The 16,411-nt window shown below is 42.3% G+C and overlaps 1 protein-coding gene and 1 long non-coding RNA gene across 2 annotated transcripts in view; one reads left to right on the top strand and one right to left on the bottom strand.

Annotated features, from left to right (window-relative positions):
* Positions 1–5,587, bottom strand: part of LOC137461994 (uncharacterized) — a 31,992-nt gene extending 26,405 nt beyond the window's left edge. The window contains exon 1 of the long non-coding RNA XR_010993555.1: positions 4,782–5,587. This is a non-coding gene — a long non-coding RNA (uncharacterized lncRNA). The remainder of the gene's footprint in view (positions 1–4,781) is intronic.
* Positions 5,588–7,270: 1,683 nt separating this feature from the next.
* The window catches only part of BARX2 (BARX homeobox 2), a 32,194-nt gene continuing 23,053 nt past the window's right edge, over positions 7,271–16,411 (top strand). Inside the window, exon 1 of the mRNA XM_068171909.1 lies at positions 7,271–7,549. Within this exon, the coding sequence (XP_068028010.1) occupies positions 7,339–7,549 (211 nt within the window). The 5' untranslated portion in view covers positions 7,271–7,338. The remainder of the gene's footprint in view (positions 7,550–16,411) is intronic.

Raw genomic sequence — 16,411 nt, 5'->3', positions numbered from 1 at the left:
GGGTTGCTCTGAAGGTTTCAGTGTTCTGAGCAGCTCTGACTGAGCTGGGGCTGAAGAAGCTGAGTGCTCTGCAGGCAGCCCCATTGTCAATGCAGAGTGTCCTCTGCAGCATTCCCAAACCCCTGGAGCTGGGTGCTGGCTCCCAGCTCATGTTGAAATACCCAACTGCAGCAACCCAGGCAACAAATCCTTCTGGGAATGGCACAGTTCTCCTGCTCTGGTGATGAAATTGATTCCTGAGCTCTTACACAGGTAAGGATTCTATGACTTTGTGGAAGGTCGAGGAATGACACAGAGTATCACAGGGAGCCAAACTAGGTACTTTAAATAGGAGAGAGACTCCTCTGTGTTTCAAGCCCCAAACTCTACCTTGGCTGGCTTCCACACGTGCAGTCAGTCCTCTGCCTGCTCCTCAGGAGGGTAAATTTGGCTGGGATCTCTGGAAAGGACTTCTCACTGTAGCTGAGGTTTTGCTCTTTCCTTGTTTAGAAGGATTTAATCTATTTATAGGCATGATCAGGCTCTTCATCTCTTTCCCTTAGCATTAGGCAATGAAAATCCTGGCCTTACCTGTGGATGCAGGAATGCTACAGTTAATTGTGGTATGCTCTGTTATTTATTGAGTCCCAGAGCCCCTGTGTCTCCTTGTTTGTCCTTGTATTAATTAAGTACAAGTTTATCTACGGTGAACTGCAGCAGCACAGCACCTAGTAAGTGAAGAGCAAGTCCTGGGCTGTTCCAGCATACTGGGATAACTGGGCTTCTGGCTGGCAGCTCCTGGCTCTCTGCAGCCTGTCAGGAGGGGATGCTTGAGCAGTTCCTGTAGGACATTCAGCCCCTGAGCTCTCTGGAAATGGGGATCCTGGTTTCTCTTGGATGACTGTACAAAGATCTATCTGCAGGTCTGGACTGGGGTCCTGCAGAGCCCAGAATGATGAAGGCTGTCTAGAAACCATTAATAAAGATAAGAACTTGATGGCATCAATAACTCCCTTTGGGCTTCTTGCAGGCCGAGATAGTGGCAGATTGTCAAAATTACTTAACGTCCTGGAACAACACCCATTCCAGTATGAATAGGTTTCTTGTGTACAACTCACATGATCCTGGTGTTTTCCTGGTGTCTCCATGGAGACTGGAGACATTCTTCTGATCAACTGTTGGGGATCTTTTCTTTGCTGCTTTCAGGTAAATTGTCTTGTGGAAAAAAAGAAAGCAGAGATAATCCTCTGAATAATAAATAAAGCATCAGTCACAGAACACCAAAACATCCTGGCTGTTTTATAGAAGGAGTTGCAAATATTTTGATTTTTCCTTTTTTAACAAACTACCAGCTTGGCAGAGATTTAGCAAGACTTGTGCAAAAATAATTGGCCTTAGGCAAAGCTGGATGAAGTATTCACATGTGGATCCTCATCCAAATGAGGCTGGAGCATGTATTAAAGAGTGAAGTAGTGTTAGATTTGGGAAGCCTTCCCTGCCAAAAATTGGGGGTGTTTTTTGAAAGATGTTCCAATTCCAAACACTCATTCTCATGAGATTAGATGCTTCCCTTCACAATTGGCTCCAGTCCCTCTAGGAAAATTAGTTAAATGAGATTGTTTTTACCTTGGCCATATTAAAATAGTTGTCTCTGTTTTCACTGGCATCCCAAAGAGGACAGCAATGTGGGTAGGAGGAGGATGATGGTTGGGTGCTACCTTCCCTTTAAGGGTGGATTGTCACAGCAGTGTGGAATTCATTGGAGAAAGGGGGAAAACTCTGTTTATTGTCCCATGAATATTTGGGGTGACAAGTAGGGGACCAGTTGCTTCTGCCTTGCCCGAACTGGACCCTCAGGTGGCACAGAATGTTCCTTTGCATTCCTGGTTGCCACTCCCAAACTTCTTAGCCCTAGTATATAAGTCCAGAATGTAGCCTCTTAACTATAGCCTGGAAAAACAAATCCCACTTGCTGAAAGATGGGCTCTGTTCCTTGGCATAGCCTCTGGTGTACGTGGTGTCTGTGCAACTCCCAGAAAATCAGAGCCACCCCATAAATATCTCTCTAGATGCCTTCCGTTCTGCCAGTGGGTCTGTCTCAGGAGTCATAGTGACTTATTCCTTCTGGTTTAGTTCCTTGGTGCCCTGTGTAGCGGCACAGCAATTCCCTGGGAGCTCATGGAAATACTCCAGCTCCAGTGCCAGAGTCTGGTTGCAGGGTTTTGGTAGCACCAGGTAGGGAAGGAGAAGCTGTTCAGGTGTTGTGTGTCCTGCAGAGAGGTAACTGGAAAAAAGTTAACACACTGTCTCACAGCCCCCACTGTGCTATGGGGGAAAAAAATGAGGTCACAGAGGAAAATTCTGGGATTTAGATTCTGCTCTGCCTGGAGAGGACATGATGGTGAGTGAGATCTGGCTTCTGTCCCAAGCATTAACAGAGGGAAACTTTGCCTCAGTTTCTCTGCATGTAAATCTGAGGCCATATCTAGGTCTCCTTTTTAAGAGGTTTGGCGAATGTGTCATGAGCTTTATGGCTTGTGTGTTCTGAGCCTGCTATCAGCACTGATAAAAATGGTTATTAGCTGTACTATTACTTTAAATCAGAGCATCTTAACTAATTTGGGGACTGGCCAGTGGCTCCAGTCACATGATGAATACCCTTATACTCTATTTCTAGATGATTCAAAGTTGGCTCTAGGCAAGGGAGATTAGGTTTAGGGCTTGAGGCAGAGCAGGAAATAAAACAAAGGTGTCCCAATTGATAGTTCAGCTTTCGGTATAATTTTATTGAAGAAAGTAACTCAAGCTTTGGTTTATTCTGAGCATGTCAAGGACACCTTTGTAGTGTTGCTGCCCTAAGCCCAGGGCTGTCCATTAAGGGACAAAACTGGAGCCAGGAATGGTTTGGAACCACACAAATGCTGCAGCATCACAGTGGGAGGATAGAGAGTAGGAGGGGAATCAGTTGGACTCAGAGTGAGGTCTGGTGACACTCAAAGAAGTGGCAGACAGATTTAAGGTAACAGGGAAATAATGTAATTGAGGATTTGAGACAGGCTACATAGCTCTGGGGACTGAAAAAAAAATTCTAATGAAACTGCTGGACTTGGAGAAGTCATATACCATAGTCACTTAGGCCAGGAGTGGAATTTGGTTGTATAGATAAGCTGGGAGCAAAGACCCCCCACTAAAGGTGATGGGGGTGTGTGAGCTTGTGCAGTTGCTGCTCTGCAATTTCTGTTTCCTCGGCTGCTCAGAGGTATCATCTTATCATCTGCAAAGAGGCCAAGGTAAAGTTCAGGGCCAACAAACACTTTAGTTTCTTTTCCATCCTCTGCCTTTACAAGGCTTTCCAAGAGGCAGGGAGGAGACCCTGCTCAGAGGTGTCTTTCTCTCAATGAGCATTTCTGTCAGGGGAATGCACAGGACTGAGGGGCTCACTTGGCCACCAGTCAGGTGGGTTTTCCTTCTATGTGCATGTGTTGGTTGTTTTACACTCTCCCTGACTTAAAAAAAAATCTTCTTGAGCAATGCCCTTTTCTCTGGCATGGGGCAGATACTAGAAATTCGTTTTATTTATGTGAGGCATATGCTGAGATCTTTTACTCAAAGGGATTTTTATGCACTGAGACCTTTCATGCTGAGAGGACAAAGCCTCTGGATTCCCTGGAGCGAAGCACTGGCCCAAACTGCCTTCCTCTTTCTAGCCACACATTTGATTTTTCTATACTGGATCAAGTATCAAGCCCAATATCATGCTGAAAAAGGCATACACTTGAGATCAGAGTGTTGGTGCTTAGCAGGATTGATTATGTCTGTACAGATCTGTTTTCAAAGGTGGTTGCATTTCACTGGAAAAGGGACTTTTCTAGTGATTAAAAATGGTAATGTCAGGGGCTTGTGAAAGGTCTCTTTGCCCTTTTGATATAGAAATAGGAATTCAGACTAAGAGCCAAGTCACTTTCAGACTTTGGCACTTTAGTTCATCCTGCCCATTCTGTCAAAATAGGTTTGCATTTTAAATTCTTGTGGAAACTGGAAGCTGACAATCCAACAGACAGAATTCTTCTCTTCAGGCAAACAATCCCAGTGTGCTCGGCAATATAGAAATGCAGCAGCACAGTGATCACAACCAGCTGACTCTGCCCGAAGTGGAGCCACTTGGGTACTACCTAAATCACAAATTTAGTAATACAGCAGCAACTTAATTCCTCTTCCCTTAATCACTGTCTCTCATGGTAATGTTTGTGCTGGGACTAAACAAGTCAACTCGAAGGTGCTTATTCATTTTCCCAACGTGCACCACGCATGTGGGGTTCTGGCACTGCATACAAAAGGCCTGGTAGAACAAATTGACTCCAAATTAAAACTGGTTGTCTTCAGAAACCCAAGTTTAGAGAATGTGCTGCCGTATCTCTCCTGACTGAACACAACTGCCCTCCTGGACAATCTATTTCCAGCTCTCTGGTGCTGGGCTGACCTCCCTGCTTTTCCTTAGAAATTACTTGTTACTGACTGACAGACTCACAGCAGTTCTATTTTCCTCAGTTCTGATTGCAAAAATGCTTTAGTCAGTAAAATGGAGGATCGTGTCCCTTGGATTAATTCCTTCTTGGAAAAGAGCAGAAATCCTGGTCCCTGGCCACCCGGCTGCCGTTTGTGGCATGCAGGTGCCAGCCTGGGGCACAGACTGTGTCAAATCTCCTGCCCTCCAAACCTTCCCGAATGTGCCTTTCACTTTGCAGCCTCCCGTCCGGTCCCAGCTCTCAACCACAAGAGAAACCTCAGGGAGAAGCACTTACCAGCAAGGCTGTTCTACATGGGAAGAGTCCTGGGGCTCCAGCAGCTGCTCGGGGTTTGAGTCCCCTTGGCAGATGTTCGCTATTCCAGCCACTTCATTAATTTTGGAAACAAAACCCCTGATTATTCCTGACCAAAGCACCCCCTTTTTGATTGACAGCCAGTGTGTGTTTCATCCGACATAACCCACCGTATTGCTCTGACCACTTACTTTTAAAAAAGCATTAATAAAAAGAAATGAAGTTTCTAGAGATGTGTTAGTGTGGGCTAATCCCACCTGCCAGTTCATCTGCTTGGGCTCAGGTGAGGGCATCACATTTCTAGAGTATGGACAAGGTGCCAGCCACATACCTCTGGATACTCAGCCCTTCAGATGTGAGAAAGAAACATTTAAAGACAAGCAGAGTCTCTTGTCCCGTGAGCTCGGAAAGCCCACGGTTTGCTTCCCCTCTTGATTTCTGGGCTGGATCTAGTCAAGCTCCTGGAATACTCCTCAGGAAGCATTTCTCTGCTGTGTTGTGTCAGGTTTTTCAAAGGCAAGAAAAGCAGGATAAATTTGAAGTGGGGGTAGGGTGGGCTGCAGCTCCTGGCCAGACCCCAAGGTAACGTAAGTAATAAAATGTCATTTGCTTCTGCTTTGGGGCTTAAATCAGTGGCTTGCTCACTGTTGCCTCCAAAATATTCTTTGCAATAATTATCAGCAAGTACTAATTGCTGAAGCTAATGTTGCTAGTAATTGTTTCCTAAAAAAAAAAAAAAAAGAAAAAAAAGTGTCTGAAAAAGATGAAGAAAATGTGCTCCTGAAATGGTTTATGTCTGAATGAAGAGGTCAGTACTCATAAAACTACAGTCATGACAAAATCAGTTCGTCTGCTTAAATGGCTGTAGTTTGTTTAGGAATCAAAGCAGCAGTTTAAGTAATTTAAAAGGCGATATAATGTCGAGGAGGAGAGAAGTTCTTGAACTCCTTAGTTGTTATCATTCTAGTTAAATTCCTCATCATAAGATCACTTTAGTTTCTCAATATAAAAAGAAATAAAACCATTTCCAAACAATTTATTTTAAATGAGAATGTCATCCCAATGGTTTAAAATTAGCAAAACACTTTGCTTTACATTTATTTCAATATAATTTGCTGTGCTATATTTAAAAAAATGTAATGAAGTTTTCAGAAAAAAATTTAAATGGATATATCAAAATTCTGATATATTCTTGCATCTGCCTTCCAGTTTTGACAGTGTGTGGACAATGCAAGTGTCTTATTTTGATTTTGAGTCTCTATAAATGAACAACTGTATTGCTGAAGTTAAATGAAACTTTGAATTGAAAACAGAAGTAGTGCTTTTACAAAAGAGGTTAAAGATAGTTTACAGTGTCTTGAAGGATTTAAAAAAATACAATTGAAAAAATAAAAGTGGTTCAAATCGTTGATGAGAGTTTGAAATGGTTGTAGCCTTTTGCAAAAACAGATTGAGTTTTCTGTTATTAAAATAAGCGTTTGCTGCCATTTGGATTGCCAAAGCATGAGAACCGAAGGATGTCTGATTATTTTTTGCAGATTATATTTAAATCCTTGTGTGAAACCCGTGAGTAATAATTTTTGGAGGGTGGTAAATCTCCATAATGAGCATCTCTTTATCCGTTTAAAGTTAGTGAGCTGGCTGTGGGTTCTGGAAAATCTGCAGCAACCAGTTAATCCAGAGGATTCCTCCTGATACACCTTTCCATGAGTAGGCTGTCCTGGTGATTCCTGTTGGAGGCCACGGAGATAAGAAATAAAATTCAGCCCACAGCCCGGTAGGAAAACTTCCAGTGAGGAAGCCTCAGCTCCCCTCAGCAGAAGGGGCTGAAAGCTCAGCTTTGCAAAAATCCAGCTGAACTAAGCAGGGATCCGCCAGAAAATAATCTCAGACGTGGGGTGCAAGTAACGCCGCTCCGGAGAAAAATAACTGCTACACAGTGCTCCTAGGCAAGGCACCTCTAAAGAGGATTTTTTCCCGTCTGCCACTCCAGCATTTTGCGGCTCGGGAATAGGTTTGACGCCGGTCGGGGAAAGCTGTCGGGGCCGGGGCAGCAGTCTCCTCCGGCAGCCCTCATTTTAACTTTTTCAGATAATTACAATCTAGGGAAGAGGAGGAGGAGGAGGAGAAGAAGGGAAAAAAAAAAAAAAAAAAGAGAAGCCACACACCCCAGTATCTTAAAATAGCGAGCAGGGAGGGGAAAGGAGCGGTGGATCCTCCCAGCGCGGCGCAGGGTAACAATGGTGCTGGCGGGGAGCAGCGGGCGCCCTGATTGACAGCCCGAGCCTCCTAAAAAGGCCGCGGAGCGATGGGAGAGATGCTTATCGGCGGCTTTATATAGCGGGCAGCCGGCGCCGCGCAGCGCGGACACCGCGGGGACACCGCGGGGACAGCGCGGACACCGCGGGGACAGCGCGGACACCGCGGGGACAGGCTCGGACACCGCGGGGACAGGCTCGGACACCGCGGGGACAGGCTCGGCGGGCCGGCCGCCCATGCGAGCCGGGCGCGGCTCTGGCCGCCCCGCAGGGGTCCCGCCATGCACGGCCAGCCGCAGCCCCAGCCCGGCCCGCAGCCCCCGGCGCGGCTGCCCGCGCCCGGCCGGCCCAAGGCAGGCAGGAGGCGCTACAAGACCTTCATGATCGACGAGATCCTCTCCAAGGAGACCTGCGACTACTTCGAGAAACTTTCCCTGTACTCCGTGTGCCCGTCGCTCCTGGTCCGGCCCAAGCCGCTGCACTCCTGCGCCGGTAAGCCTGACCCCAGCGGTGCCCGCAGCGGGGATGCGGCGGGCGCAGCGCCGGGGGTCTCGGGCGAGCGGCTCCTGCATCTCCCCCTGCATCCCCCCCAAACCCTGCCGGAACGAAGCCCGGCTTTCACACTCCATCCCCACGCCCGGGGTCTGCCGGCGCTGGGATCGTTGTTAGTTACTATCAGTAACCAGCAGCTATCAGTTAGTTACTATCGCTTCTTAGTTACTGTCAGTGTGTAGTAGTGGGGTTCAGCCCAATCGTCGTCGGGGTGTGCATCGGAGCCAATATATCAGTGCTAATGATAATGAGTTAAGGAGATCTACAGGAGTCCAGCTTCTTTAGAAATCGTCCTTCATCTTATGCTCATTGAAACCTCCAGTGTTTTTTTCATTATGTCTGTGTGAGTACAAAGAAATTAATAAAAATATTGTGAAAAGGAAAAAAAAGTTATAGAAGCACAGTTTTTCTACCCTAAATTCTCCTTTTCTTTGAAAAAACGTAGGTCATTTCTAACAGCAAAGATGTGAAAATACTCGTAAAGATTTTGCAGACACCACAAATAAATACGCACAAATGGCTCTGCCCTGCACAGGCAACACGATGAGCAATCGGGTCTTGACCATGGGCATTATAAAATTTCACAAGCAGACTGTTCTAATGTGGGCATTTAAAAATCCACATTAAAAGTAAAAATAGTATTCTTAGAGTACATTCCAATATTAAAAAAAATATTTTTTAAAAATCCCATTTTCTGGTGAAGCAGGCAGTTTTCCAGATTTCTGTTCTTCTCATAAGGCCATACTTCCAATGGTGACACATAACGTGTCAACAGAAATGAGGTGATGAAACTGCAACTTAAAAATGCATTCTTTAAAAAATCTTATATATTGAAAAATATTTGTAAAGCACTAATTACCAATAAAAAATAATACCTATTTCAAGGTCATAGAATTATATTTTTCCTCTTTCTCTTTGCTGGAAATGTTTGTTTTGCCCTTGTATTAGGTTGTGTTTAAAACCTCAAGGCCTGTACTTTGGCTTAGGTTTGCTGGTTTAGTTTGAGGTCTTTTATTGCTGAATATAAATAAGAAGGATCTTTTCAGCTCTTAGCAGAGCTGTGCTCATAGAAAACTTGCTGTTAGCGTACCCTAAGAGTTTGACAAATAGAATAAATCCTTGCTGCAAGCATAAATCTTCCTTCAACCTCAATATTTATTTTGTAAATAGTAGTTATTAAAGATCTAGAATGGATTAGGAAGCTGGATCAGAATTAAGACCCATGATGACCAGCTTTTGGGAAGAAGTTGCATGGACAATTTGATCCTCCATCAACATTAATTTCTTTCAACCGATTTGTGCGTGACGTCCCTTGCCTTCCCTAACTAATCGCTGACATATTTTGTATAAGAACTAGTTGTTAATCAAGATATTGCTGACAAGAGAATTTTTGAGAGCTGATCCCTCACTACTGTGTAGTGAAATTCAGTGCTTGGCCAAAACGTCCTGAAGGGATTTGGTGTGTGGCAGTGACGCACGGAGTGCCTGATTCTGCCTGCAGACCTCAATTCACCAGGGTAAGGACACCAAGCCTCTTGCCTTTTCTCTCTTTCTGTACAGAAAAGGAAGAATTAGAAAAGAAAGTCCCTTTAGCACCCAAAAGGAATATTAACCTGGATATTATCAGTGTCCAGAAGCATGTACAACCACCTCAGCATAAAAATTACGGTCTGAATGTCACCTAATAGATCCTCGGGATTTTTGATGGGTGAGGTGCTTCCTAGCAGCTGGTTTGACTCTCACCACCCCCCATGGAAAAAAAAAGAGAGACATTTTTAAAATACATAGTTCTGGGTCAAGTATAGCAAGCATTGTCTTTGCAAGAATGATGTATATTCAGTAAATAATCATTAATAATCCTCGTATGATTCAACAGTGGATTGAGAGTGATGCTAGTGAGTCTCTTGTGGTTACTCTTCAGTTAAAGCCTTATTTCTCTTTGTGCCTGGGATTTTTAATGAATTTGCCCTCAAGGTTGTGTTTCTAGCCCAAGCTCTGGCCTGGCCCTATGTCAGTCCGGGATGTGAATATCTGCTTCTAATGGACTAAGCTGTATGGAATTACAGCACTTGTGAAGTACAGAGAGAGATTTGCTTGTGGAATTAAAATCACAGAGGAAACTACTATCAAGTCCACACTTCAAAACTTATTGTGGATCAAAACTTAGTCAGATTCTAAGGTGTATAGGCATAATTCAAGTCTTATGTGTATTAGGCAATAGGAATTTTTTTTAAATGAAAGGAAATATTGGCTAAGAAATGGACAATACCGCAAAAGATATCTAAATGTGAAAGAATTTGAAAAATACCCAATATAAATCTGTAACTAAACTAAACTAAACTAAAAAAAAACAAACCCACAAAGACACACAGAGTGAAAATAAACTAAAAAACCCCTCCCAAACTACTTGGGGGCTAAAGGCTGCAGAAATATAGCATTATATAAATACTGTATGGCATTTAACTTTCTGCCTGATTTTCCTGTGCCTCTGGAGTTAATCAGGAAGGGATTGAGCACTTGGTCTCTTCATGATCTAAGAAAATGTAAACCACAGAGATTTGTTACCGTACCATCATAGCTTGGACTTGGGAGCGTTTGAAACAGTGATGAGTAATGAGTTACTCCAGCTAAACATCTCCTCAGTGGCTTTTTCTCAAGGCACGAGTCAGGGTTTGAGACATTTTCATGGGCTAAAGAGTTAATATTTCTTTCATCTTGGGTGAAGTCAGAGCAGGCTGATATGCCTTTATAATTTATTTGGAGCTGAAAGACATAAGATGTTGTACGTATCCAGTGTTTGAGTTCAACAACATCCCTAGTTAAGTGAAGAGAGACAAGAAAACTTTGCTAACTCAATAGAAAAGAGTTTTTCTTTTGGCTCTGATGAATTGCTGAATATTTAACTGAGTGCATCTGAATTGGAACAAAACAGATTTGTCAAGTAGAAGCAGAAGGAGGTGGAAGAAGTGTTTAGGACTTTTCTGGTGCATCTTGAGGTCAAAGATTGACATTTTAGGTGTGAGGAGCGTTCATGAGATCTAATGCAAAGCTGACCAGTGTCACTGGGGAGATTCCCATTGAAGAGAGCTTGGAGTAAACTCCAAACCACTATTTTTTTTTTTTTTTTGGGAAAGAAAACTGCAATTCCCTGTGAAAATGTTTCATCAATAGTTTAAAGTTTGGTATCTGAACATGTATTGTGGTCTTTATTCAGCCAAAAAAAACAAGACTAAACCAATAGCAAATCTGTAACAAAATGCTAGTCTGGGTTCAGAGCCATTATGATTAAAATCTTAAAGACTAGAGATATTTTTAGATGGTGATTAATACCACTTTGCTTTATGACTTTTTGGGCTGTGATGGCTGAGTGAAAATACTATTTATCTTGCTTCATGATACTTATATTTTTATTAGCTTTTCATATTATGTCACCATTGATTAATTTGTATAAGTAGCAATATGCTTGGTTTGTTACGGTGATTGCTGACGGTTGCTTTTTCACTGAGCAGAGTCCTGTAGGAATCACTTTTCAAATTGCAATTTTAATTTAAATTTTTCAATTAAAAATATTTGTTCCTGTAGGAATCACTTTTCAAAATGCAATTTTAATTTAAATTTTTCAATTAAAAATATTTGTAGGCAAGCCTACTCCAATTTTAATTTGCTTCCTCTATTTTTTATTATGTTGGTTTAGTGATAGATTTAGAATCCAGTTGCCTTATTGGTAGTTTTGAGCATAATAAAGAATCAAAGGACACAATGTGCAGTGTTACAAGGTCAAATTAGAAAAGCTCCTTATTTATCAAAGGAACTAAAATAGTTTGAAAATGAAAACTAGGCTGGGGTGTGAAGGGCTGTGAAGGGGAGTAGTGTGCAATCCCTGGTCTTAGTGGAATATGTGACTTTGTGTGTCGGTAATCAGTAATATTGGTCTTGGATGGCCTTTTTAAACTCTCCAAATGAATTGAGATGGCCGGATTAAAAAGAATCGCGTTGCCTTCAATCGCAGAGTTCAGTTATTTCAGCAAAGTTGGTAATACAAATTGTTAATTGTCTGTGATGTGCATTCATTTGTACCAGGCCCTATTCCAGCTCATAAAAAAAACCTCAAATTTGAATGTATCTTAGTGGTTCATAATTTAAATCCTAATGAGCAGCAGAGTAATTTATGTCCGTGCCAAGGTTTTGTACTAGTCCGTATCTCAGGTAGGGCTGTGCTGATTTCTCATTGATTGCTGTACCAGAACAACACCTTGCAAGGCAAAAATATACCTTGGATCAGTGTGGCCCTGTTTATTTTCTGAGACAATGGTCTGCTAAGATATAAAATATTTACCCATGTTTTAGGGGATTTGTGCTGAAGAGGATTCTACTGCTACATGTACATTTAAAAGCACCGCAGCTTCGGGAAATGAATGCAATCTTAAGTTTCTCCACGTGTTTTTTTTTGCTTTTTTTTTTTTTAATTTACTACTCTGCTTGCTGGTCTGTGCCTTTAAAGAACATTAATAATTATTATTCTTTGCTCTCTTTAAATTCTTTTTGGGATTTTTAGTTTGGTGATTGGATTTTTTGTTTGGTTTGGGTTTGTTGGGTTTTTTTTTGGACTTCAAAACATTCAGGATATGTGTAGTTGGGATTTTAATGTAGGTAAGTGTCTAATATAGAATTTTTCAAATCTTGGATTCTTCTCTTCCAGTTGCATGTCTGTCTTTTGTTGTTTTATCCTAGGATGAACTTGGGAGCTGGTTATTCCAAAGGGGTCTTTTTAACTGTCATTTTCCTCATATAAATGATATTTTCTGGATTAAACTTAGTGGTACCTGCAGCCGCTGGGGCCTTTGGGGAATCATTGCTTGGGAGATAAAGTATGACGTTTGGTTCTTCTGGTCCTCACTCAGTCTCCTCAGCCTTTTTAGGAAACCATGGTGAGAAAGTAGATTTGTTGTGACTTAAAATAGCTCAGTTTTTATGTGCAACCTCACAGCAAAAGATTCCTTCTGATTGTCTTCCAAAAGGCCTTGATATGGGCAAGGTTTGATTTTGCTGTGGGACATTGCTTAAAATTGGGGTGGAAGCCATTTCTGTTGCTCAAATACCTGCTGAATCTTCTCCTTTACATTGAACAGATTTTGTTACGGAATTCTGGGGGCAAGGCAAAACACTTGGGAAAAGAAAAGGGAATCCATGTAGTGCGTGTGTTCCAGCACGGGGAAAAATGAGATGCCATCCGTTCATCATGTTTCCAGTCTGGAACATGACAGCTGGATAAATCCTGTTGAATAAAGCTGATGTGGAGTGCTGGGGGCACCTTCTGCCAGGCTCACTTGGACTTGAGTGCGTCCCGCATTCCCTGAGCCTGGCATTTGCAGCTGGGCTTGGATTGTCATCCCCCAGGACGCTGCCAGGAATGCAACGGCATCCCAGGCAATAGTGCAAGGTCTCAGAAAGAGTTTTGCTTCTGTGCTGTGTGAAGTGAGTGCTCAGGAGATCTACATGTCTTAAACAGCTCCTGAGTCCATGAAAAACCTGTGTCCCAAAATGTTGAGGGAAGAAGGCTGAAATGAATCTATGTGTTTATACAAGAGGTGCCAACCTAAATTGCAAAGCTGAAAATGTCTCCGTGTGGAAATCTGCATTGCTGCAAGGCTGTTTGGGATTTTTGCTGATTATTTGTGCAAACGCATGAAGGAAAAAAAAAGATACTTTGAAAACTGCCTGTATTTATTTGGTTTAGCTTACAAAGATCAGTAGAATTCTATAGTTGAGTAGCAAAAAGTAAAGGCAAAATTAGAAAGGAATTCTATTGATCCTGAGAAATACAAAGTGCTTCCCCTGTAGATGTCTTTGATCCAGTATTTGTGAAGCTATTGAGTATTTTTAATCGATATAAGATAGTTCAGAGATGACATTTCTGCCTAGAAATGGCAGAAGGTGCAGTCACAGTTACACTACTGTCTCTGAGCATTCCTCTGAAAACCTAGAAAAGTCAGGATTTCCTGTCGGGACTGTGTCCCTGCTCCTGTACTGGGATTTATTCAGCTGCAACATTGGGAAAATCTGAGTTTTCTCAAACTCTCCGAAATTCTGTCTAATTTAGCCCTACAAGGGAAAGCCTGTCTGTGGATGAGGAGCACTTTATCAACTGAGGTGAATGAAACAAACCTATGAACTGAAAGTGCATTCCTCTGTAAGTGCTGTAGATTGGGCACAACAGTTAATTTTAAGGAGCCTAGTGTTTTTCAGGGTGCATATCCTGGGTTTTAAGTGTTTTGATGTCTTTAGCAGAAAATCCAGTTCAGAAATTCCCAGAAGTGCCATATGGGGGATAATAATAATGGGCTGGGTGATGATAAATGGATACCTGGAGAAATGCCTGTTAATTTTTTCTGTTGGATTATATGCAGTACTAGATGTGGCATTTCAGAAGGAAACACAGATTCAAATCTAGTTTTGAAAGCAGATCTCGGGACTGAGCAGAGAAATCTGTCTCTAAAGAAATTTCAGTGCTAGATATTAAAATATCTGTAATAAAGAATGACTTTTGCTGTCTTATCTCGTACTGTTAATAGCAAATAAAAGGATTTAATGAATGGCAAAACTACAGTGAACAAACCAGAAGATCACACCCCAGTGATTGCAATAAAACCTATTGTGGCAAGTAATCAGCACTGTGGTTGTGGTTGGGCATGAATAAGCATTGTGGAGGAATGCCATAATAGGAGGCATTAATGAATCTAGGATTCCACTGGGAAAATTGACACCTACGCCTCATTTTCTAAAGCCTCACAGCTGGCACTGAAGCACAGTTTAAATCCACTGCACAGTGAGTTAGGTTTAAATGTAGCACTTTGGCTAAAAGTGTCCTCGATTTGACCACTGCTCATGGAGACTGCCCAGTGCAGACCGAGTGCCATTATTATTTTGAGGACTTTTATTTAACTTGCTTCTGCAGAATGCAGGAAAAGACCATCTCATTCTGTATAAACAATGACCCTCAGCATTGCTGCCTTCAGGACAAGTTGGGCATGAACAAGAGCAAAAATTCTCTCTGGGGAAGGTGAGGAAAAGGAATGAAGAGTGTTTGGAGCTGATGTGTTGTGTGGAGCTCTTATCACCCCACCAGGCTCGTGGAGCAGAGCAGGGCAGGAACTAAGGAGCCTTTGCTTGGAGTATTTTTTCTTCTGTTCTGTTGAGCAGTTCATCCCTTTGCCATCTGGGTGCGGTGACGGACAGCTCCCTGGATCACAGCCCTGGCAATGTATGGGTCGGGGTGTTGATCCACCTCCAGGATGGATTTTCTGCTGATAGGAGTGTTGTGAGCAGGTTTGGGTGATGGAACAAAATCTGTGCCTTTCCAGCTCAAAGTCACTTCCATGCCCTCAGTGCAGGCCAGTGGGGAAGGCAGATCTGCATGGAATGCACACAATGGATGGCAGAGCCAGAACTGATGGTCCAGTCAGGAACTGAGCTCTGGAGGCACTTGCTCAATACAGTGGCTTAAGTTTTTCTAAAAAAACCTGCTGGGCTGGAGAAAGGCTCTGCTCTGGTGGCTCAGAGGATTTAATTGCTTGATTCTGCTGATCAATTTCTTCTGCTTAGCCCTTGATAAGTTGTTCAGTGTTAGAAGTGACTGCAGCCTTGCTTGGAGCCACTGGAAACCTGAGTTTGCATTTGCAGGCCATGTACAAAATCTCATAATATCCAAGTGAAAACAGGAGAAGTCAGAAAAATTGATATTTTGTATCATTGGTAGATTGAAGAAATAATCATTATTTATCCTTTTCAGTTCAGAGCAAAGAAAATGTTATGAATTTAGCTTGACAATGGAGAGGTTTAAAAAGTGCGTGTATGTGTAAAATCAGATCAGAGAAAATACTCAACCAAGAATAAAATATTGAAAACTTACCTTCTAAAGGCTAAGGCAAAACTTTATAGCACTTTCCTTTTTATGGGACATTTGGCAAAGCAATGAAGTTACTTTCAATATTGCAAAATTGTATTTATTTTTCTTTTTCAAGGAGAGAAAGTTACAACCAAACATTTTCAGTCATTCCTACGTAAGAATTGCTCCAGCTAGATTGCAGAACCCAGAACATGTTCAAGAGCTTCACTTGCTAGGAAATAACTGTTCCTTGGAAAATTGCAGAAACCAGAACATAGGTTCAAGAGTTTCACTTGCTGGGAAGTAACAGTTCCTTGGAAAATTTGGGACCTATTTTGTGATCTCAGTTGTATTTGTGTAAAGTCTGTAATAGAATAGGATCACAAGGACAACGGGAGCTGAGCAGTAGAAGTCTGGCGTTGTCCAGGATTGTGGGAAAATTTAGCTGAGAGATTTCTAGCCCAGAATTCCCCAAGCTACATTTTAATGACATCTTTAAAAATATAGAGATTTGGTATTAGGACCTGGCTAAGACAGTAATATGTAGTAGTTTCCATTTTCCAGTATTTTCCCTTTTCCTCTCATGCACCTTTACGTTTTCACCCATTCTTGTCCAGAGCACAGCTCAGAACAACACGCAGATACCAGCTGCAGGTATTGCAGGTGTTTGGGAACAGCTGAGATCCATTTACGCAACTAAAGAGAAGGGTGAAGAACAGTCTTTCAAAGAAAACCCCATCTTCCAGAACATGGACACCTGCACTCATATTCAAAATCTTTGGACTGCAGGTAGCACATCCAGAATACTTAAGCTCTGTCTAAAACACAGAACCTGAAAGAACCTTGAGACAAATCTGCTTTGTTTTTCATTTTTCTCTTTTAAAAAATCACACCTTTTTTTTTTCCCTTTTGTTTTT

The sequence above is a fragment of the Anomalospiza imberbis genome, chromosome 24 (genome assembly GCF_031753505.1).
Source record: "Anomalospiza imberbis isolate Cuckoo-Finch-1a 21T00152 chromosome 24, ASM3175350v1, whole genome shotgun sequence".
NCBI lineage: Eukaryota > Metazoa > Chordata > Aves > Passeriformes > Viduidae > Anomalospiza > Anomalospiza imberbis.
Note: the sequence above shows the minus strand (reverse complement) of the source record. Positions and strands in the feature narration are given on the sequence as shown.